The sequence below is a fragment of the Mirounga leonina genome, unplaced genomic scaffold, assembly GCF_011800145.1.
Source record: "Mirounga leonina isolate KUSES-001 unplaced genomic scaffold, KU_Mleo_1.0 Mir_173, whole genome shotgun sequence".
NCBI lineage: Eukaryota > Metazoa > Chordata > Mammalia > Carnivora > Phocidae > Mirounga > Mirounga leonina.
Genome location: NW_023270447.1, coordinates 52910009 through 52934482, shown reverse-complemented (window position 1 = coordinate 52934482; position 24474 = coordinate 52910009). Strand labels below are relative to the sequence as shown.

Genomic DNA, 24474 nt, shown 5'->3' with positions numbered 1-24474 from the left:
TTCTTACAAGTTGTTATTGTCACTGGTCTTTGTGAATAGCTGGATATTGGTCATTTACAAGCAAGTTTCCTGTTTTTTGTTCTTGCAAGGCAATTATTTTTTGTCATAATTACAGTCCTTTTTTAAGACCTGGGATATCACTTTTTCCACTTTCTAAGTTGGGAAGAAATAAGTGAACATTTGATGATTTGAATTTTCAAGGACTAAGTGTTATGCACACTGTAAGGGGGCATTAATAGGCACACATCGTACCTGAGTATAAAACTTGTTTATAAATTTGGTAGTAGGATTTGTTATGTGGAAAGCCGTGAGTGGGAAGTTTTGAAAGGAAAGAAAAGGGAAATAAAGGCACCATCATTCACTCAGTCCCTACTATGTACTACATTTTCCATATATTATCTCATTTAATCCTCATAAAAGCCTTACAAGGAGAATATTAACATTTAATTTTTACATATGAGGAAAAACGGGCTTGCAGAGTTTAAATTATTCCCATAAAGTTATTTGGCCAGTGAATGATAAAGTTGAGATTGAAATCCAGAAATGCCACATTAAGGAAATTTACATGTAAACATACAGATGGTCAGAGATAAACAAATACCTTACGATCTCTCTTATATGTGGAATCTAAAAATAAAACAAAAAATCAAAACCCCCAAACCCTAAGCTCATAGAGACAGGGAGGTAATAAGGTTAGAGATGGGGTAAAATGGCAAAATGGGTGAAGGGAGTCAAAAGGTACTGACTTGCAGTTATAAAATGAGTAAGTCATGAGGATGTAATGTACACATAGCAACTATAGTTAATAATACTGTATTGCATATTTAAAGTTTGCTAAGAGAGTGAATCCTAAAAGTTGTCATAACAAGAAAAATTCTGTAACTATGTATGATGGCATATGTTAACTAGACTTTATTGTGGTGATCATTTTGCAATATATACAAATACTGAGTCATTATGTTGTACACCTGAAACTAATATAATGTGTGGCAGCTATACCTCAATTTAAAAAAACATTAAACTCTACATTACAAAGAATAAACCTTAATATATGTAAACAACAAAATAAAGGAACGAACCTCAGTAAAAAAAAAAAAAAATACACAAATGAAAGATTTTAACCAGTACTTAGCTGAAACATTGAATAGCATATGTATTATAAATCATCATAATTTGTCTCTTTACAAAGACAAATGTGTCTATGATATAGCCCTTCCCAGATAAGTCCCCATTAATGTTTGTTTCTCCACTCATATTCATGTGTGCAATAACTTCAGTAATCAAGGAAGCAGTAAACATTTGTTAAGTACCTATTTTATTTCAGGCACTGTGATATCAGTATTTTTTTTTTTAATTTTTTTTAAAAAAAGATTTTATTTATTTATTTGACAGAGACACAGCAAGAGAGGGAACACAAGCAGGGGGAGTGGGAGAGGGAGAAGCAGGCTTCTCGCAGAGCAGGGAGCCCAACGTGGGGCTCGATCTCAGGACACTGGGATCATGACCTGAGCTGAAGGCAGACACCCAACGACTGAGCCACCCAGGTGCCCCTGTAATATCAGTATTAAAATACTTTAGTTCTTGGGGCACCTGGGTGGCTCAGTCGTTAAGCATCTGCCTTCGGCTCAGGTCATGATCCCAGGGTCCTGGAATCGAGCCCCGCGTCGGGCTCCCTGCTCCGTGGGTAGCCTGCTTCTCCCTCTCCCACTCCCCCTGCTTGTGTTCCCTCTCTTGCTGTGTCTCTCTCTGTCAAATAAATAAATTAAGTCTTAAAAAAAAAAATACTTTAGTTCTTTACTTCATGAAGTTTACATCCTAGCTTGGGAAAATGGAGAATAAGTTAAATAAATGTAATAGATTGCAGTAGATTGTGTTAGTTGTGATAATAAAAGTATATGGCATGATATTTTGGTAGTATAATAAGTGTGCAAATATGTAATTCTGTATTTCTAGAGCTGACTTTTTGACTCTCTAGCTCAGAGAACTGGGGAAGGTACTTAGATGACGTTTGCAATGTGAGGTGGGATATTTTTGTTTGTCACGATGACTGGGGCTACTACCGGTGTTTAGTAATTTGGGATCTGGGCTGTTAAACGTCCTGTGTTAAGCGGGACAGTGCTGTGCAGTGAAGAATTGGCTGACCTAAATGCCAAGAATACCCTTGTTGAGAAACACTAACTAACCTGATTCATGGCAAACAACTTCATCTTGGTCTTATCAGGCAACTTTAGTATTATCCCGTAATTTTAAATCCAAGATTATTAACCTGTTCTCAGTTGGTTCAAATCTCTTAGATTCTGCCTATCTATTCCATGGTACTAATTCTAATAACCTGAGGAGCTTATTACATGATAGTATTTGTCTTTTTGAGAATGAGAGCCAGCATTTCCAGGTCAATCTTCTATTTTATGTTGTGGTACACCTCTGTGTCAGTCATAGGCACTGTCCTGTGGTAGTTTTGTGGTGTATGTTATATTTGATCCCATGTAGTTCTCTGGCATGGGTGATAATGCATCCCTTTGCCTGACTCCCATTTTCTTGCCATTGTAGGTAGTTTCTTGGTAAGTCATCCACTTTTCTACTAACTTTCCTGCTCTAATTTCCTTGGAGACACTATTGTTAGGCTCATTGAATATTGGGAAGGATGGGTAGTCTTAGGTCCTTCTGTTTAACTGCATAATGCTGCCCCCTAGCTTGCTTTTACAAAAGGATATCTTTGTTTTGGGATTTTTTTTTTCATTCTTACTTGAGGATCTTTTTACCCAAAGCAAGTTCTTTACTTTGGAAAGTTCCCAACTGTATTAGTTTGCTAGGACTGTCATAATAAAGTACCACTAGGAGCACCTGGGTGGCTTGGTCAGTTGGGCCCCGACTCTTGATTTCAGCTCAGGTCATGATCTCAGGGTGGTGAGATCACCCCAAGTCAGGCTACAGGCTCAGCACAGAGTCTGCTTGTCCCTCTCCCTCTGCTCCTCCCCCTACTCGCACTTGCTCTCTCGCACTCTCAAATAAATAAATAAAATCTTGACTGATGAATCACAGACCTGTACCTCTGAAACAAATGATACATTATATGTTAATTTAAAAAATTTAAAATAAAAAAATAAAAATAAAGTCTTTAAAGTACCACCAACTGGTGGCTTAAATAATAGAAATTTATTGTGTCACAATTGCAGAGGTTAGAAGTCTGAGACTGAGGTGGTGACAGGGTTGGTTCCTTCTGAGGTTTGTGAGGGAAGGATCTATTCCACATCTTTCTCCTTGGCTTGTAGGTGGCCATCTTTATGTTCACATGGTATTCTCCGCATATTGTGTCTGTATTTCCCCTTTTATAAGGTCACTGGTTCTACTGGATTAGGAGCCCGCCTTAATGACCTCATTTTAACTTGATTCCGTCTGTAAAGACCCTGTTTCCAAATGAGTCACATTCTGAAATATTGAGGGTTAAGACTTCAATATATGTATTTGGGGGAGAGACGATTTAACCTATAACACCCAACTAATCCTTTTAATTCTGTTTTCCTCTTAGAATACAGAAAAGGTTCTACTCAAAATTAAAATATCCCAGTCCAACACCAAAAAAAATTATGTAAAGTAAAAAGGGGGGGAAAACCCTATTTCTGTCCAATTCTTATCCTCCAACTTGATTATTTTACTTTACTTTTCCATATGAGTAACTATATATAGAACTATCTTTTTTTTTTTTTTTTTAAGATTTTATTTATTTGAGAGAGACACAGCGAGAGAGGGAACACAAGCAGGGGGAGTGGGAGAGGGAGAGGCAGACTTCCAGCTGAGCAGGGAGCCCGATGTGGGGCTCGATCCCAGGGTCCTGGGCCGAAAGCAGACGCTTAATGACTGAGCCATCCAGGCGCCCCGAACTATCTCATTCTTTTTACAGGCTAACAGCATTCCATTTAATGGTTATACTGCAGTTTAATTAACCATACCTCTACTGATGAACATTTTTGTTGTTTACAACTTTTGACTATTACACAGTGTACAGAGCTAATTCTTATATACATTTCATCACACATTTGAATTTTTTTTTTTTTTTTTTTTGTACGATAAATCTTTCAAATTGCATGTGCTAGGGGGACCTGTGTGGCTCAGTCGATTAAGCGTTTGACTCTTGATTTCGGCTCAGGTCATGATCGCAGGGATATGAGATTGAGCCCCGCATTGGGCTCTGCGCTGGGCATGGAGCCTGCTTGAGATTCTCTCTCTCCCTTTGCCCCTCCCCCCTCTAAAATGAAAATAAAAAATAAATAAAATTTTTAAAAATTACATGTGCTAAGTCAAAGGGAATGAACATTTAAAAATTTTAAAGATATTGGTAAGTTAATCCACCAATTTATACTACCACTAGGAGGATATGAGAGAAAGTTCCTCTTTTCTCTGTACCCTCACCACCATTGGATAATACCAGTTTTTTAAAAATCTTTGTACAATAGAAAAAGAGTATCTCATTCTTTTAATTTTTATTTTGTCACATGTGATACTTAGTATATCTTTAGTCATTTTATTTATTTTTCTGTAAATTTACCTGTGTGAGTTCTTGCTTATCTTCTTTAGAGGTATTTGTATTTTTCTTATTAGTTCATTGAAGCTTTTTATATGTTATGGATCTTAGCCCTTTGTTCATTATACATAACACAAATATCTAGTCTATTTTATTCTTTTTGGATGTTACTATAAGTGGAATTGTTTTGTAATTTCCTTTTCAGATTGTTCATTTTTAGTGTATAGAAATGCAACTGATATTTGTGTGTTGACTTTGTATCCTTCAACTTCACTGAATTCATTTATAAGTTTTAATAGCTTTTTTATGTGGAATATTTAGGGTTTTCTGTATATAAGTTCTTATCATCTGCAAACAGATAATTTTACTACTTTCTTTCCAATTTGGATGCCTTTTATTTATTTTTCTTGCCTAATTACTTTGGCTAGAAATTGCAGTACCAGTGTTGAGTAGAGGAGGTGAAAGCAGACATCCTTGCCTCATTTCTGAACTTAAAGGAAAAGCTTTCATTTTTTCACCACTGAGTATGGTCATTGCTACGGATTTTTTGTATATGGCTTTTATTATGTTGGTAGTTTCCTTATATTTCTAGTTTTTTGACTGTTTTTATTATGAAAGGGTGTTGCATTTTGTCAAATTTTTTCTGCTTTGAGATGATTATATGGGTTTTTTTTCTTTCATTCTTTTAATGTGTATTGCATTGATTGAGTTCTGTATGTTGAATAATCCTAAATCCATTCTTTTTTCTCTATACTGTAGCCATGCAGGTCTGATCATATTTTTCTCTTTGATTAAAATATTTAAGTGATTTCCCGTTGCTCTGTTAAAAAACAAAATTATTAATACAACCTATAGAACCTTTGCTTGGTTTGCCATTTTTTTTTTTAATTGAAGTGTAGTTAATATACAGTGTTAGATTTTCTTCTGTACAACATAATGATTGAACGATTCTATACATTACTCTTAATGACTGTATCCCCTGTGCTCTACTTTTCATCTCTGTGACTTATAACTAGAAGTTTGTGCCTCTTAATCCCCTTTATCTATTTCACCCATCCCCCCACTTACCACCCCTCTGGCAACCACCAGTTGTCTGTATTTAAGTCTGTTTTTTTGTTTGTCTCTTTGTTTCTTTGTTCATTTGTTTTGTTTCTTAGATTCCACACATGAGTGAAATCATATGGTTATTTGTCTTGTCTGGCCTTATCTTTATTCAGTGCCTCCCTTAACCTAAGGGCCTCTAGCCACATTAACTATTTTTAGTTCCTTAATGGAGCCATGCTTTCTTTCCCTAATGGGACCTGTGCACTCACTGTTTCCTCTGCTTATTATTGTCTCTCTCCTTGTTACCATTTTATGCATAAAAAACTATTACCTCATATTTTATCTCTCTCATTTCCTACATAAAACTTTCCTTGACCCTGCCAGTAAAGGTGAGGCCTAGATTACATCTTATTTTATCCTGTACTTCTTTTGAAGCAAGTAATTTTATATTCACTTGTGTGATTATTAAATTTCAGATTATAACCTCTGTAGACTATGAATTTCATGAAGGCAAGAGTCATACCTATTTTGTTCACTGCTACATCTGGTAGGATATCCTACTGCCCAGCACATAGTTGGGGCTCAGACATTTGTAACATGAATGAGTGAGTGATGGCTTCTTGGTTTTATGTCTTGATTAGAAAGGTTATTGAAAGATTTCAAGATTAACATGATTAGATTCACTGTTTAGAAAATTCATTTATTGTTTGTGTGAAAGATGAATTAGAAAGACATATCTGAAAATTAGGAGGACAGATAACTGATTATGATTATCTTCTTGGCCTCGAATAATAGAAGCCTAAATAAAGGCAGCGGCATTAATGATGGAGAGGAAGAGATGGTATTTGGGGAGATCCATTTAAGAGGAAGAACCAACAGGACTTGGCGACTGACTAGATATAGTCATGGTGAGGGAAAGGAAAAGTCAGGTCTCAAATTAAAATTAAATGCCATATATGAATTAGTATGAAGCAGTATTACATAGTGGTTAAGAATAGAGCCTTTGCAGACTTACGTAACCTACTAGCTGTACGACTGAAGGATTTTACTTAACATTTGTTTAACTCTGTTAATTGTAAATGAGTAACTTCATCGAAGTTAAATGAGGTAGTATGTGTAAAAAGCTTCTATTCATAGTTTGCTGTGAACTTGGAGAAGTCATTTAACCATCCAAACTCAGTTTCTTCTGATAGAAAAAAGGATAATGTATTTCCTGTTCCCCCTACACTGCAGAGTTAGAGAATATAAAGCCTCTGAAAACTGTAAATTGGTAATCATGGTAACTAGATAGATTAATTTTACCTGGTAGGAAAGGAGATGGTCTCTCTTTGTCTTTAATATGACCTCATCTCTTGATTCATCTTTGTCAGGTAGATAATTCTTGACCATAAAGACTGGACTGGTAGAATTTACCATACTGGCAACAGCCTTCTGCCTGTATGGGGCTCTCTGTGATAAGTGACTAATGACTTCTCAAGAAAATAAATCTTAACAGGGAGCCAAGGAGATCCTTATTACCTGATGTGAAAGGGAGAAGAAAGTAGGATTATCAGGAACCAACCCTGGAAAGTGGAAATAAGGTGCTGGAAATTGGCCTGGTGAATTTTTGGTTGCCTGCTCTGATTTTCTATAGCTAGGCCTGTGCTTATTTTAGGATTGAGTTGTATACTTTGATCTTTCCTGTCTTTCATAGCAAACCAGTGAAAATGATTATTATGATTTTTATTCCACACATAAGATGAGTAAAAACCAGAAGCTAAAACCTGGAATTCTCATGGGGCGCCTGGGTGGCTCAGATGGTTAAGCGTCTGCCTTCGGCTCAGGTCATGATCCCAGGGTCCTGGGATTGAGCCCCATATCGGGCTCCTGGCTCAGCGGGGAGCCTACTTCTCCCTCTCCCTCTGCCTCTCCCACTGCTCATGCTCTCTCTCTCTCTCTGTATCTCTGTGTCTCAAATGAATAAATTAAAAATTAAAAATAAATAAATAAATAAAACCTGGAATTCTCAGTGCTTGCTTATTTCACCCTGCTATTTTGCCTTTCCAAACAGATGTAACTATCTTTAAATGCCCATGTTATGTGGTACTGTGTATAGGAATTTCGCCTAAGGGCAGCTCATTTTTTTTCCCCCTCCTGTGTATTTGTTATGTGATCTTGGTTAAGATTTTTGTTTTCAGCCAACACTTTGACTTTTCTTATTGCTGATAGGCTGGTCATCTTGCTCTTGCTTTTGAATTGGGTCTTGTGCCCAGCTTCCTCAATTGTATTTTCCTTTGAAGTTTTCAGTGTTGTAGTAATATGGTTTCCTGTCAGTTAGTGTTGGTTGGTATTGGTTTGCTCCCTTTGTATTGTGATTCTAAATAAATTTAGTATGTTCTTTTTCCTACAGGTTTTCTGTGCTTCCTGCTGTAGCCTGAAATGTAAACTGTTATACATGGATAGAAAGGAAGCTAGAGTATGTGTAATCTGCCATTCAGTGCTAATGAATGGTAAGTATTAAAACAGTTTGAATTCGCAGTTGAGACAAAACAAGAGAATTCCTATGAAAAGGCTACTGTTTTTTCCTGCCTTTCTCTATAAGTTGCTCACCTTCTCAAAAGGCACAACTTTAACTGAAAATATTGAGCTAAATTTCCATGTTTTGAAAATATTGTAGAATTTCAGAATTCCTATGCCTAACTTAATGAATGAATGCTAACATCAGGTAAGTTTTCCAGGAAGAATGGAGGTTCTCGTGGCAATCTGGTGCTGTGTGGCTTTAATGTTGCTGTGACATGACTGAAGTGGGCTGGGGGTGGGAGGCTGTTGACTACTCAGATGATGAAATATTAAAATTGGGCTGAGGTTTTCCTTTCAAGGGAAGCTATCTCTAGGGAGTACCTTAATAACTTAAAATATATTCTCATTAACACCTTGTTTCATTTATCTTGTTAAAAATAAATATTTTAATATCTAAGATCAAATAGAGAAGTGCATTTTTCTATCAGTTATCTCCTTAATACTACTTAGATTGTTATAAGGATATTCGTTTTGAATTTAGTTATATGGTAAAAGAATATGGCCAGGAGAAGGTAAATATAGCTTGTCCAGTGTTCATCTTTTATGGGACTAGAAATGAATCCAAGGGAATTTTAGTTAAAAATTTTAAAACAGTATTTTTGTAAAGAGATAAAATGAAATTGATCAGGCTGTAGTATTTTCTCTTTGAGTACATCTTTGCACAGTTGCCAGAAGAATTACTAATAAAATGTTCAACTTGGATACTGCTGCTGCCTGTGCCAGGGTCATGTGCATCCTGGAGGCCGGAACCTATCTGCTTAAGACCCCTCCTGCTCTGTCTGTCTGCGTTGCTCATAGTGATGTTTTCCTGTTGCTGGCTTATTAACCTCCTGCATGTCAGTTAATCTGATGTGTTCTGATCTCCTGTGATCCACCCAATTTCCTCCCATTTCTGAATTCTTGCAATTTTGATCAAATATTAATTCATTCTCTCTTAGGGTCAATTTTTAGATGGTAGTTATTTCACTCATTTGCTCAATTGATGATTTTTGTTCCTGCTTTCATTTTCGGACACATATCCACAAAAAAGAGCACGATACTTATTTATAGTACCCAGTACCTCTTTTATTTGATGAGGTCTTTCAAGTTGATAGCTTCTTTTTTTTTTTTTTTTTTTTTTTTTAACTTGGCATAGCTAAAGATGAAGGAAATGGCAGAGGATTCATATGGAATACTTATTTTTATTAAGCCAAGGATACCCTTACCAGGGGATCCTAAAGTAATCTACCTTTTCTGGTTTTTCCAGTGTCTTTCCTTTCGCATGGCTTAGCGAAGTCTTTTTCTGAATATTTAATTTGATGCTTTTCAGTGTTCCCTATCCCTTTCTCCCTTTCACCTTTTCTCTTCCTTCCCTCTTTCTGCCAGTGCTTTCAAAGGAACATAGCTATTGTTTTTAGCCTTGTCCTGAAGTTTGGAGGCAATAAATGTTCATAATCTTATGGATCATTCTTTGATGTTGAATGAGAGTTTTTAAAAGATGCTTAAAAAAATTGGATGGTGTCCATTCCTGGGCATGTGGTATTACCTGAACCTAGAAGATAACATTTGATATCTTTCATTTCTGTAGCATCTTTCATCCAGTTTACTTTAAAAACAATAGTTGGTATGTCAGTATTTAGTTAGTAAAATTATAGAGTATACAGAATCTTAACATATTTGCGATCATTCATATTGGTTGATGGCACTTAAATGACATTGGCACATTTTCATGTTCAAATGGGTCCTCTGCTTTTGAGACACACCAAAGATGTGAAATGGTTGTTTTTGCTGGATACTCTTACACAAGGTAATGATTACACAAAAGCAGAATTCACAGAAATGTTGAGATGTGTTCTCTTGAGCTTTAGGCTTCAGAATTTTTCCAGTGAGATTTTATCTCAACTAAGAAGAACATAGAAGTCTATAAATGAAACCAAAAATATCATACGATGGAGTTATGCTATTTTAGTCCCCAGTTTTGATTTTCGATAGAACTTTATAAAACGCATCAAATATTAAACCTGCCCCCCCCTTGTCTAAATGCTACCCCAGTTGTAAATCCTTAGTAAGTTTGATGTTTCACTCCCTCTTAAGGGAATGTATGGTCTCTTAAAGGAGCCAGGAGCCTAGTCATTAACCTCAGACTGATCTGCTATCAGTCTGTATCAGAAGTATCACCTAATTCTTATTTTTGCTTCCGAATAGTTTACCTAACTAAATGGTCTCCTTTATTGATTAAAATCACCTATCTCCTTAAATACTTTCACTAGCTGGAAGAGAGACATACTATAAGTGTTAATGAGGAGGAGCTACATTATTTATCCAATATTGTGGAGGTCTTAATGTCCATATTTTGCAATCCATTCACATTGATTGTCTGTATTTGCTTTAGCTCAAGCCTGGGAGAACATGATGAGTGCCTCAAGCCAGAGCCCTAACCCTAACAATCCTGCTGAATACTGTTCTACTATCCCTCCCTTGCAGCAAGCTCAGGCCTCAGGAGCCCTGAGCTCTCCACCTCCCACTGTGATGGTACCTGTGGGAGTTTTAAAGCACCCTGGAGCAGAAGGTAGGGGATCATGTGCTCTTCTCTCTCTTTTTCCTCACCAAGTTCCTCTGAAAAAGTGCTGATGTGATTTTACAGCACGAGTCTTTAAAACACTGTAGATAAGTCCCTTTGGGTGGTTATTAAAGTGGAAGGAACAAGGTGAGAAATGTGTCAAGACTATTTCTGGGCAAATAAAGAATAATACTGTGTTGCCTGATATTTTGGAGGCACCTCTAAAAATATGCTAATACCCTGTCCAACTTAAGAATGGAGTGATTACACTGCTTATACTTGAAAAAAGAGGGCACCTGGGTGGCTCAGTCGTTAGACGTCCGCCTTCGGCACGGGTCATGATCCCAGGGTCCTGGGATTGAGCCCCGCATCGGGCTCCCTGCTCTGTGGGAAGCCTGCTTCTCCCTCTCCCATTCCCCCTGCTTGTGTTCCCTCTCTCGCTGTCTCTGTCAAATGAATAAATAAAATCTTAAAAAAAAAATAAAATAAAACAAATGATCTTATGTTAAAAAAAAAAAGATACAGGATTTGAGGTTGGTCTGTAAAATCCTAGCCTCACACCTACCTTAATGTTCTTTGTAGGACTTTATGAAAATGAAGAATTCTTTCTTTGGACCAGCCCATTCTAATATTGCTTTTTGGAAACACATTGCCATTTTCTCTTTTCATTTTTAATCTATCCATATAAAAATATGAAAATATTGTTAGGTACATAGACCTTTATAAAATCCAGAACTTTAATTCTGATTATATCACATGATAGGTAGGAAATTATAGGCTCAACTTATTTTAATTTATTATATCTTTAAGATTATGATATTGTCAGATGAAAGGCACTTTGTAAGTTCAGGAGATTATCAGTAGTAAAAACAACAGTTATGTATTTCCTTAAAATGATCTTGTCAAGAAGTTTCCCTTGATAATTAAAATCAATCTTCTTTCAGTAATTTTATGTCTTTTTGTCTAGTAATATTCCCTTCCCCTTGCTAAGTAGCCCTCCTCCCCTTTTGAAGATCAAAGACTTCTACTGATATTGTCATATTCTTCCCCATTTTCCCCTCTTTTCAGATCATCCCTTAGTCATACTCCTTGTGTTTTTATGAGTTCAGGCTTGCTTTCTTAAAATCTTTATTCTATTTACTTCATTTGTCATTTTTGTTGTTCTTCCCTAGTCTTTCTTTGTTTTGGCTGTTTGGAATTGATTTCCAAAACTGGATTTAAAGAGATCATTTCATCAGACTTAGTTTTCCAGCTTTAACCCTATTGCAAACTACTTTTTGCACTGCCAGATGAGTCTTTTTTCATCTTCAGCTACACTTCAGCCAAGGATCTGGTCTCTTTGCTTCCCAATTCTCTTATATATCTGTGCCAACTCTTCCTTTATTAGTAAATAATTCTTCAACATTCTTCAGGGCATCTTTTGCCCTTTAAAAATACCATATCACTTTTCCAGATATTTAATTCCTGTGGAAACCTCATACTTTTAGGAAATGTGGATATTTATTGCTAGACATTTTTTCCCTGCCATTAATTTATTTCCTAGGCACTTAAGCCACCTTTCTTAGTTTCTCTGTCAGTGATACGGAACAGAGTTATGTGATGTAATCATAAGTGTACTTAATATTTTAAAGCAAAGTTTTAAATCTCTAAGTTACAGAAGTAAAGAATATATTTAAACTCATATTTTATTATTTTATAACCACTTTTATACACTGTTACAGTCCTTGTATTTATAATTATAAGATGCTAAGTAGTGATTTCCTTATACTTCTGGAATTGGTGACCTTCTCTTCTTTGATGTTAGAAACCCTATCAATATCACATTGATGCCTGTTTTATTTTTCTGGCTCCTCAAGTGGCTCAGCCCAGAGAGCAGAGGCGAGTTTGGTTTGCTGATGGGATCTTGCCTAATGGAGAAGTTGCTGATGCAGCCAAATTAACAGTGAATGGAACTTCCTCAGCAGGAACCCTGGCTGTGTCACATGACCCAGTTAAGCCAGTAACTACCAGTCCTCTACCAGCAGAGGTAAGAGAACAAAAACAGCAACTAAAAGTGAGTACTTAGTTTACTCAGCATTGTGCTGCTTCTGCCTTGCCGTTTTCTAAGTTGAGTGACCTTTCTGTGGAACCCTTTAAGTTTCAGATACAGTTTAGTGCATATGTGTGTGTGTCACATGTAAAGTGTGGCAAAATCAGTTCTTGTTTGCTCTATATTTGGAGGTTTTTTTTAGGAGAAAGATTCTTATGAAGGTTGTTCTCAGTGAGCTCAGGCTACTGCTGTAGTTAGAGGTCGTGCAGAGGGAATCCTGCCCCCTTTGTACATTGGTTTTCAAACTGTTCCCCAGGTTCTGCGGTGGCCTCCTGGGAGTGCCATGGTGAGGAAGGGCCAGGCCATATAAAGATGGCTAAGGAGTCCCTCTATTCCTTTATCTTCAACAGAGCATCTATTTCTTCTGTTCTACCTTTTGGTTTCTTTCTTTTTTGAGAGAGAGAGAGAGAGTGGGAGAGAGCACAGGCAGGGGCAGAGGGAGAAGCAGGCTCTCCACTGAGCTGGGAACCTGACGTGGGGCTCGATTCCAGGACCCTGGGATCATGACCTAAGCTGAAGTCAGTCACTTAACTGACTGAGCCACCCAGCCGCCCCTACTTTTTGGTTTCTATGTAAGATTTTTAAAGATTTAATTTTATTTACTTATTTTTAAAGATTTTATTTATTTATTTGACAGAGAGAGAGACAGCAAGAAAGGGAACACAAGCAGGGGGAGTGGGAGAGGGAGAAGCAGGCTTCCCGCTGAGCGGGGAGCCCAATGTGGGGCTCGATCCCAGGACCCCAGATAATGACCTGAGCCGAAGGCAGACGCTTAACAACTGAGCCACTCAGACTCCCCAAAGATTTTATTTTTAAGTAATCGCTGCACCCACCGTGGGGCTCAAACTTACAACCCTGAGATAAAGAGTTGCACACTCTACCAGCTGAGCCAGCCATGTGCCCCTGATAGGTTTTTAGAATATAAATTTTGTTTGAATGCAAGAGGAAGTTCTAGTGAATGAATGTTACCAGGAAACAAGGTTCGGCTCAGTTTGCAAAACTAAACCAAGTTAGTTATTTTACTTCTGTCTCTTACATTGTTCAACACTCTATTTTAATACTTATCTGGTAAAATGTAGAAAAACAAATTCTATAGCACCAGACTAGAATATATTTTTCTCATCTTTAGGGCCCAGTAGAGTGCATGGCACTTAATAGGTGCTCACTGAATGAAATAAATTCCTTTTCACAGATGATATATATCAAGTAGAGGCCAGATGACCACTTTCTGTGATACTAAAAGATGGATTTATGCATCATTAAATAATAAGTTAGAATAGATTACTTTATTTCCTGTACTAGGCTTTCAAATCAGGTAATAATGGTTTGTCAATAAAATTTTCCAAAACTCCTCTTACATCATGATGTATTGAGAACAGTGCAAAATTTTTAGCAAGAACATTGCAAAATTTTTAGCAAAAACCCACTAAAAACTGATAGAGTCTTAAATTATAGACAAAAATATAATAAGACATGGACATATTTTTTTTTAAATAGTTTTAATCTTTATTCAAGTATAAAATCGAGATAGCGAAGTGCTTAAGGAACATTAATCTTTAGGAAGCCACTTGATGAACTTACAGCTACACCCATGCAACCACCACTGGGTTTCAACCAATGTGAAAATACAGACCATTTCCATCACTCTAGAAGGTTCCCTCATGCCCTTTTTCTGTCAATACCTGTCTGTTTTTCCCCCAAGGTAACCATTATTTGATTTGTATCACCAGGGATTTAGTTTTGACTGTTTTTAAATTTCTTTTTTTTTTTTTTTAAGATTATATTTATTTGACAGAGAGAGCACAAGGAGGGGGAGTGGCAGGCAGAGGGAGAGCGAGAAGCAGGCTCCTCACTGAGCAGAGACCGATGTGGGGTGGGGCTCGATCCTAGCACTCTGGGATCATGACCTGAGCCGAAGGTGGACTCTTAACTGAATGAGCCACCCAGGCGCCTCTGTTCTCAAATTTCATATAAATGGAAACATATAGTATATAATGTTTTGTGTCTAGCTTCTTTTTTTTAAATATTATTTATTTATTTGACAGAGACACAGCGAGAGAGGGAACACAAGCAGGGGGAGTGAGAGAGGGAGAAGCAGGCTTCCCGCTAAGCAGGGAGCCCAATGCGGGGCTCGATCCCAGGACCTGGGATCATGACCTGAGCCGAAGGCAGATGCTTAACGACTGAGCCACCCAGGCACCCCTTGTGTCTAGCTTCTTAAACTAATGATTATGAGATTTATCCATGCTGTGTGCATCAAAAGTTACTATTTTTTTATTGCTGGGTAGTGTTCCATTGTATGGATATACGGCAATTTATTTGTATTCCTGTTAATGGACATTTGGATGGTTTCCAGTCTTTGGCTCTTATGAAGAAAGCTGCTATAAACATTTTTAAACATGTTAAAAGAGTTTTTAAACGCATTTAACATTTTTTAAAGTTTTTTTTTTTTTTTTTTGCTTAGTTGTATAGAATATAGTGAGGAGAGCATTATTCTAATAGATCTTTGAGGTATTCTATTAAATCGTTAATTAAGTGGATTTAACTCCACCCCAAATGTGTGTTTCAACATTATACTTTGTTAACGTGTAGTTAATGTGATCTTAATATTAATGCAAAGAAAAATGAACATATAGTTTTATTTCATTGCATAGTAAATGAAAACAATGACTTAATCTGTATTTTCTAAAGATTCATTTATTTATTTGAGAGAGAGAGAGGGAGAGGGCAAGCATGGGGAGAGGGAGAGGGAGAGAAATCCTCCAGTAGACTCCCTGCTGAGCCTGGAGCCCACCATGGGGCCTGGACCCAGGACCCTGAGATCACAACCTGAGCCGAAATCAAGAGTCGGATGCTTAACTGACTGAGCCACCCAGGCACTCCTTTAATCTCTGTATTTTATCAGTTAATTTTTCCCTTTTGTCTCTGTATCTCTGTATTTTATCAGTTAATTTTTCCCTCTTTTTTATTGTGGTAAAATATACATGACATAGAACCTGCCATTTTAATCATTTTTAAGTGTACAAACCAGTGGTATTAAGTCCATTCACATTGCTGCACAGCCATCACCATTATTCTCAAAGTTATTTTTATTTTATTTTTATTTTTTTAATTATTTATTTTTTAAAGAGAAAGAGGGGGTTGGGTAGGGAAGGAGGGAGAGGGTAAGAGAGAATTTTAAGCAGGCTCCATGCCAGCACAGAGCCCGACAAGGGGCTCAGTCTCACGACCCTGAGATGACCTGACCCGAAATCAAGAGTCAGGGATACTTAACCGACTGAATCACTCAGGCATCTGTCAAAGTTATTTTTAAAAAGCAATGTAAGGGTGGCTGGGTGGCTCCCTGGGTGGCTCAGTCGGTTAAGCATCTGCTTTTGACTTAGGTCATGATCCTAGGGTCCTGGGATGGAGTCCTGCATCTGGCTCTTTGCTCAGCAGGGAGCCTGCTTCTCCCTCGGCCTGCCACTCCCCCCTGCTTGTGCTCTCACATGCTCTCTCTCTGATAAATAAATAAAATCTTAAAAAAAAATACATAAAAAAGCAATGTAAATGAGACTTTAAGTGGACCCAAATGCATTAAAGTTTCAGAAGTTGAGATAACTTTGAAACTTTGTTTCTGTTGCCACTGCAGTTTTTTTTTTTTTTTTTTTTAAGATTTTATTTATTTATTTGACAGAGAGAGACACAGTGAGAGAAGAACACAAGCAGGGGCAGTGGGAGAGGGAGAAGCAGGCTTCCCGCGGAGCAGGGAGCCCGATGTGGGGCTTGATCCCAGGACCCTGGGATCATGACCTGAGCCTAAGGCAGACGCTTAACGACTGAGCCACCCAGGCGCCCCTGCAGTTTTTAAAAATACTTTCTTTTATGGCAGAGGAAACCCGGGTAGAGAAAGCTTTAACCCAGGCTACAAGGCCTCTTCCCTCATTATTATGATTTGGTGATGTCAAAAAGAGAAACTCTACAGTTGGAAATATTTTCATAGTATAAACCCAGGCCTTTGGGAAACCACAAGTTAATGAAAAACTTATGCTATTTTTCAAAAAGTATGAATTCCACATTTTCACTTAAATTCACATTTATATTCTCAACAATATTCTGCTAAAGTATTGACCTCTCTGTAAAGCTCACTTTGCTGATTTGCTTTTTCTAGACAGATATTTCTCTGTTCTCTGGGAGTATAACTCAGGTTGGAAGTCCTGTTGGCAGTGCAATGAACCTAATTCCTGAAGATGGCCTTCCCCCCATTCTCATATCCACTGGTGTGAAAGGAGGTATGTGGACTTACATATTTAAACAGGGATAGTAATTGCAGGATGCCGGATGTTGTCTTCTAATTAAGGGAAAGAGAGAGAATTCAAATGATAACCACCTTTTTCTTCTCCAACAGAGAAAACAACCACTCAGTGCCATGAAAATAATTGTTGCTGTTACTGATAGTTTTAGAGTAGATATTTATGTTTTTATATTATAAGGTCATTTCATTTGTTCGAAGGACATATTTTTAATTGTAGTATAAATGTACTTAATTGACAGTTTTTTCTTTATATTTCAAAGCACATAATACTCTGAAGAGTTGCTTATGTTTCTAGGATTTGGCCCACCTGATTGAACAGTCAGGACATTAACTTTTTGTTTTGCAGTATATTATACATTCTGAAATGTACATATAATAAATGGAGAGCACTGAACGTAAATTTTATTGTTAAAATTTTTAGTGAGTTCTGGTAAGAAGTAAAATGACTACCCAATCAAAAGAATGCTTATCTTTATGTGAAAGTCTGTTGTTGATAGATGCAGATCAGCATCTAGTTAGTACATTTTTAGGAGATGGTTTGTCAGTACTCTTTCCACAGTTTTGTCCTAGTCTTCTACCTGGTCTCCTTGCCTTCAATCTTTATCTCCTTTATTTTATCTTCCATGTTGTTGCCAGTCATCTTTTTAAACATAGATATTATCATATTGCTCTGACTTAGAAACATTCAGTGGATTCCCAGTGTCTTCAGTATAAATTAATTATTTTAGCATACAATGTTCCTTATAACTTTATCTCAACTTACCTTTCTAACTTTATTTCCAGCCAATAACCCAGTACTTCATGCACACTACAGATCGTTTACTGTTTTCTGAATATTCACTTTCCACCCTTCCATGTTTTTTCTTATGCTGTGGAATAGTCAGGAGAGAATGGGCTGCAAAACTGGACAAACCTGGGTTTTAATCCTAGTACCCTTATTTTGAGCTGTGACCCAGTGGGCAGGTTATTTATGCTCCCTGAATCTTTTTCCTAATCTCAAGTAACTACACCTACTTAAAAGTCATTGTGAATATTAAATCAGATTTCATACCTGAAACTATGTAGCAAGAACAGTGTCTGGGGCAAAGTAGATGTATAATTAATACTTTCCTTATCTTCCTTTCCTCTGCCTAGACTACCCTTGTATACTGTAGACTCCTTGAAGAACTCCTCAACCTTTCAAAATCCAGATTAATGAAAAGCTCCTCTCTGAATCCTTACCAATGCTGCTCTGTAGTAGTGTTTTACATCATCTCTGTTTGAATACAAATTTGTTTTTTTCTTTTAAGATTTTATTTACTTTAGAGAGAGAAAGAGAGCACATGTGCATGCATTAGCAGGAGGAGGAGCAGAGGTGGAGGGAGAGGGAGGAGAGAGGCTCGAGTAGATTCCATGCTGAACGTGGAGCCCAACATGGAGCGCAATCTCACATCATGACCTGAGCCAAAATCAAGAGTTGGAGACTTAACTGACTGAGCCACCCAGGTGGCCCTGAATAGAAATTTTTATAGACCTTTACTATATTCTTCTCTTACTATAATTTAGGTATTTTATAGGTCTGATTCTTTCACTTAGACCATGCATTTCTTCAGGCTTAATTCATGCTCGTGTCTTCTCCTACCATGGTGCTGGGTCTGTTGCGAGCTCTCAGCAGTGTTGGCTGAAAGTATCAGACTATAAAATCCAGCCATGTCTCAGATAGTTCAACTATGAACTTTCATGTAAGTTAAGCATCCTTTTGATTATATAATCTTTGCTACTTTACTAGGATCCCCTAAAAATATTCTTTTGTTAATAAAGTTACTACTTAGGTTCAAATTTTGGTTATTTTCATGAGTCTTAGATTTAACTTACAAGAAGTTAAATTGGCCTACTCTCTTGTTTAAATAAGATTCCATTTTCATTAAATCTAATTATTAAAACCTCTCCTACTAAGAAACAACAACTGTTTATACTTACTTAAATCATATTACTGTCTCTTGCCCAGAATTTTGCAGTTTTGTATTTCAGTGGAATAACTTCATGCAAATATTTTCTTTTTAAAAGTGACTTAGTATTTTTCTTTTTAATAAATATTTTCATTGGTAGAGTAGACATTTCCCCTTACATCCATAAAATCCATAAAATTTTTTGGTTTCTGTTATTATCCATGATTTTGACCTCAAGCTGGGAAGACTACCATCATTCAAAATGGCATAACTGAATATCACATACTGTGCTTTCAGGGATTAAATGGGAAAGGTTCTGTGCAGGGTCTCAGGTGTTAACTTGTCCATGTTTAGAATCTGTTGTGTGATTTAGTGGTGATTTTGGTGATTGATATATGTGCTGAACTCTTGACTTAGAGGAAGTGTCTCATGAAACCAGTCACTTATGATAGTTTTAGTTTATTTTCTGGGTACATTTTTTTTAAGTTTAGTTTTTTAATGGTAAAAAAAAAAAATCTCAACAGTACAAAAGAATATAAAGTAAGATTCTTTTCTACCTCAACCCCTCAACATCCTTTCAGAGGTAAGTAGTGTATTATCACTTTCTTGTATATCATAGATTATTTTAAATGTTGGTCTTAGAACATGTAATATGTGACATTCTTGTTATGATAGTTGGAGAATTTTTGTTAAAGGGCTGTCTTTATTTTTCTTTTTCAAGTTTTTATTTAAATTCTAGTTAACCTATATGGTAAGATTGGTTTCAGGTGTAGAATTTAGTGATTCATCACTTACAGACAACACCTAGTGCTTATCACAAGTGCCATCCTTAATAGCCATCACCCATTTAGCCCAACCCCCTCCCCATCAACCCTCAGTTTGTTCTTTATATATAAAGTTAAGAGTCTCTTATGGTTTGCTTCCCTCTGTCTCTCTTTTTTCCTTCCCCTATGTTCATCTTTTTGTTTCTTAAATGTCACACAAGTGAAATCGTCTGGTGTTTGTCTTTATCTGACTGACTTATTTCACTTAACATAATACATTCTAGCTCCATTCAAGTCATTGCAAATGGCAAGATTTCTTTCTTTGTGATGGCTAATATTCCATTGTATATATATGCCACCTCTTCTTTATCCATTCATCAGCTGATGGACATTTGAGCTCTTTTCATAGTTTGGCTATTATTGATAATGCTGCTACAAACAGCGGGGTGCATGTGCTAAAGGGGTGTCTCTAGATTATGGCATAAGTCAGTTTGTGGAGAAGTCTATATATAGGATAACCATGTTCTCATCCAGACTGGACTGGGTCACTTTTGAGAATGAAAGGGGAACTATTAGCATTACACTGAGACAGCAGTATAAACCTGTGTTCACCCTATCTGTAAATCAAGTGCTTAACTCTTTCTTGTGAATAATCAGCCCATTCCTCCATCAGATTTCTTGATTTGTCCCTTTAACTAATCTTTTACATTGTTTTCTTCCCTTACAGACTATGCTGTGGAAGAGAAACCATCACAGATTTCAGTAATGCAGCAATTAGAGGATGGTGGTCCTGACCCACTTGTATTTGTTTTAAATGCAAATTTGTTGTCAATGGTTAAAATTGTAAATTGTAAGTTAGAAATTTGTTTTTTAAAATTAAAATGAGATACTTTACTGACTCATAGATAATAAGTAAAGCTTTCAAATTCATTACACACAGCATTTTTATATGGATGGAGCCATATCTTACTGAAAACTGGGTACCAAAGAAATTGGTTTGTATAAAATAACATATCCCAGAGGACAACTATGGGACTAACTGAAACTCTTATGAGATAGGTGAATTCTCCATGGAGGAAAGCCAAACAAAACTTCCTGAGATGGATGTGCTAAATCACAACTCATCACCAGAGTAGCTGGAGGTGGACAAATTATCCAGGAGGGTCAAATAATTTACATGCTAGATTGATTGATTGATTGATTGATTGATTTAAGCTTTTCAGTGTTTTTAATGGACATAGGTAGTAATTGTTCAACAACTCCTTAGAGAATCTCCGCATTTTATTTTTTAATTTATTTTTTAAATTTTATTTTATTATGTTATGTTAGTCACCATACATTACATCATTAGTTTTTGTTCCATGATTCATTGCATATAACACCCAGTGCTCCATTCGATACGTGCCTTCCTTACTACCCATCACCAGGCTAACCCATCCCCCCACCCCCCTCCCCTCTAAAACCCTCAGTTTGTTTCTCAGAGTCCATAGTCTCTCATGGTTCAGCTCCACCTCTGATTCCCCTCCTTCATTTTTCCGTTCCTGCTTTTTTTTTTTTTTAACATATAATGTCTTATTTGTTTCAGAGGTACAGGTCTGTGATTCATCAGTCTTACACAATTCACAGCGCTCACCATTACATGCTAGATTTAAATCTCAGAAACCTTAATCATTTGCAAACCTTTATTTGAGAGAAGGGTTAGTTAGCTAACACATAGTAAAACTTCAGTACATCATAAGTTAAGATTCAGAAGAGACTTCTTAATTCTTGGGGCTAGCTTCTGGGCATCAGAATGAGTAAGAGGACAGTAAATTAGAATCTTAATTCCAGGATGGTGTTGGAAAATAGAAAATGCATTTATCCTGGGTGAATGTCAATAGGCAGAGTTTTGGAGAGAAGCGCTGGAGAACTGTCTTCTAATTCCCATTGGGTACTTATTTTAAGTTGACCTCGGACACCAGAAACACCTATATGCCACTTACTTTGAGGTTCTGTATTAAAGAGTGCAGGCTCTGGTTTGCTTGTTAATTGTACCCTTGTAAATTTGGCCAGTTATTAATGCTTGCCCCCTTTCCTTCTAGGATTAAGTTTTAAAATAATTTGTGAAATTTCTATTTACCCTATCTAGTTTATAAGTTACATTTAGAAAATAGCTAACCCAGAATTCCTGAAGTGTACACCATCTTAATACAGTTGTATTGGGTGCTTCCTGTTTAGGTATATAAAGAAACAATTCCCAAAGTGAAAGAAAGGGAACTTTTATTAGTTTTGATTTACACTGTGATATCTATATATTTGAATCTTATTTCAATTCCTTTGGGGATCCTATTATGTATGGAGTACAAATGATAAAAGTGTCAAAGATTGAACATAATTTTTAACTACATAGGCTTGTGCTGTTGGGACTCTACAATGCCTTAAGGTGAAGAAGTGGAAGTAAATAGTCCAGAAAAGCCATTCCTTCACCACTTTTTACAGGATGAAACCAAGTAAAATCATGTTGCTGTTTATTTAGAATTTTCTCCCATAAAGGACTATAATTTAAAAAGCTAGAATCTTGGGGCACGTGACTGGCTCAGACAGTAGAGCATGCAACTCTTTATTGATCTCAGGATTGTAAAGTTCAAGCCACATGTTGTGTGTAGAGATTACTTAAAAATAAAATCTTTAAAAAAACAAAATAAAAAGCTAGAGTCTTTCAGTCACAGATGAAATTTAAAAAGTGTATTTAGCCCACAACCTGAATCCAAAGCTATAATACTGGCTTTTGTTGTTTCTACATAAGTAATTTTTTCTCTTGGTAAAGTGAATTTATTTATTTATTTATTTATTTATTTATTTATTTATTTAGTGAATTTTTTAAAAATACAGGTGGGGGGATATATTCTTTAATCATTATAGCCCTAGGATACCTAGTTTTATTTAATTTATTTTTAATGAAATGTTTTCTTTCAATAATGAGTTAAAAGTTGCAAGCGCATTTTCTTTCACTATTACTTCTTTTACTTCTCTTCCCATTGTTTTTCTAAGTATCCATTTAAGCCAGAGGCATTCGTATGTTTTATTTTCTACAGTAGTTCTTTGGCTCAGTTCATTTATAGTTACAGTTGAATTGTACAGATTCAATATGACCGATTTTGTTCTTTGCTGTATTTTAACAGATTTCTGTGCATTTTTTAAAGGTAAGGATTGAAAAGAATGTCTTTATTTTTATATTTTTATTCCATTCATAGATGTGAACAGGAAGTGCTGGTGTTTCACAACCAAGGGAATGCATGCAGTGGGTCAGTCTGAGATAGTCATTCTTCTACAGTGTTTACCGGATGAAAAGTGTTTGCCGAAGGATATCTTTAATCATTTTGTGCAGCTTTATCGGGATGCTCTGGCAGGTGGGAATGCTTTATGACTTAGTCTGCACTCCTTATAAGACAATAAAAATTGGGGGGGCGCCTGGGTGGCTCAGTTGGTTAAGCGTCCAACTCTTGACTTAAGCTCGGGTCTTGATCTCATGAATTCAAGCCCGACACTGGGCTCCAAGCTGGAGTGTGAGCCTACTTTAAAAAAAAAAAAAAAAAAAAAAAAGATGAGGCGTGCCTGGGTGGATCAGTTGGTTAAGTGTGTGCCTTCTGCTTGTGTTGTGTTCCTGGGGTCTTGGGATCAAGCCCTGCATCAGGCTCCTTGCTCGGCGGGAAGCTTGCTTCTCCCTCTCCCTCTACCCTTCCCTCTGCTTGTGCTCTCTCTCTGTCAAATAAATAAATAAAATCTTAAAAAAAAAAAAAAAAAAAGGGCGCCTGGGTGGCTCAGTTGGTTAAGCGACTGCCTTCAGCTCAGGTCATGATCCTGGAGTCCCTGGATCGAGTCCCACATCGGGCTCCCTGCTCAACGGGGGGTCTGCTTCTCCCTCTGATCCTCTTCCCTCTCGTGCTCTGTCTCTCATCCTCTCTCTCTCAAATAAATAAATAAAATCTTAAAAAAAAAAAAAGATAGGGACGCCTGGGTAGCTCAGTCGGTTAAGCGTCTGCCTTCGGCTCAGGTCATGATCCCAGGGTCCTGGGATCGAGTCCCGCATCGGGCTCCCTGCTCCGCGGGGAGCCTGCTTCTCCCTCTGCCTCTGTCTCTCTCTCTGTCTCTCATGAATAAATAAATAAAATCTTTAAAAAAAAAAAAAAAGATAAAAATTTTTGGACTCAGATGCCAAATAATAGTTATAAATTTGGAAGCCTGGCATTGGACTTTGGTATCAGCGGCAAGTTAGAACTTGCTAAGGCTTAAGGAAATATAAATTTTAGTACTTTACCTGGTGTGGTTGTTATTATTTTATAAAGGCTGGAATCAAAGTTGTAAGATAATCCATTGACCATGATGTAAGAATATTTTTCTCTGAGTGGCTTAGGGGTCATGATATTGGTACCTGGTAGAAGGAAGCATAATCATAACTTACTACTTGTTTCTTCAGCTAACAATATATAATCATAATCATAAATATTCTTTATTTAATTTTCAAATTTTAAAAAAACCACTGGCATGGGCAACTTTATTATGGTTTCAAAATAAATTATAAATATTGTTAGCCCTACCAATGTAAAAGTAAATGCATAGCTACTGGAAAAGACTAAGGATAACTAATAAAAAGACATACTATTATATGTTGAGAAAGAAGAAATATTTATGTGTATTATTTGGCATTACAAAGTTAATCTCTGATTTAACAGAGGAGGTAAGAAGCGGTGTAGTT

At 36.7% G+C, this 24474-nt stretch overlaps 1 protein-coding gene across 2 annotated transcripts in view; it reads left to right on the top strand.

Moving 5' to 3' along the window:
- Positions 1-24474, top strand: part of ZFYVE9 (zinc finger FYVE-type containing 9) — a 192798-nt gene that overhangs the window by 104601 nt on the left and 63723 nt on the right. The window contains exons 5-10 of one of the 2 annotated variants that reach the window (XM_035018557.1): positions 7956-8055; positions 10497-10673; positions 12521-12690; positions 16904-17024; positions 20467-20589; positions 22973-23128. In XM_035018557.1, the coding sequence (XP_034874448.1) occupies positions 7956-8055; positions 10497-10673; positions 12521-12690; positions 16904-17024; positions 20467-20589; positions 22973-23128 (847 nt within the window). The remainder of the gene's footprint in view (positions 1-7955; positions 8056-10496; positions 10674-12520; positions 12691-16903; positions 17025-20466; positions 20590-22972; positions 23129-24474) is intronic. The other variant, XM_035018558.1, reaches the window with a different exon arrangement.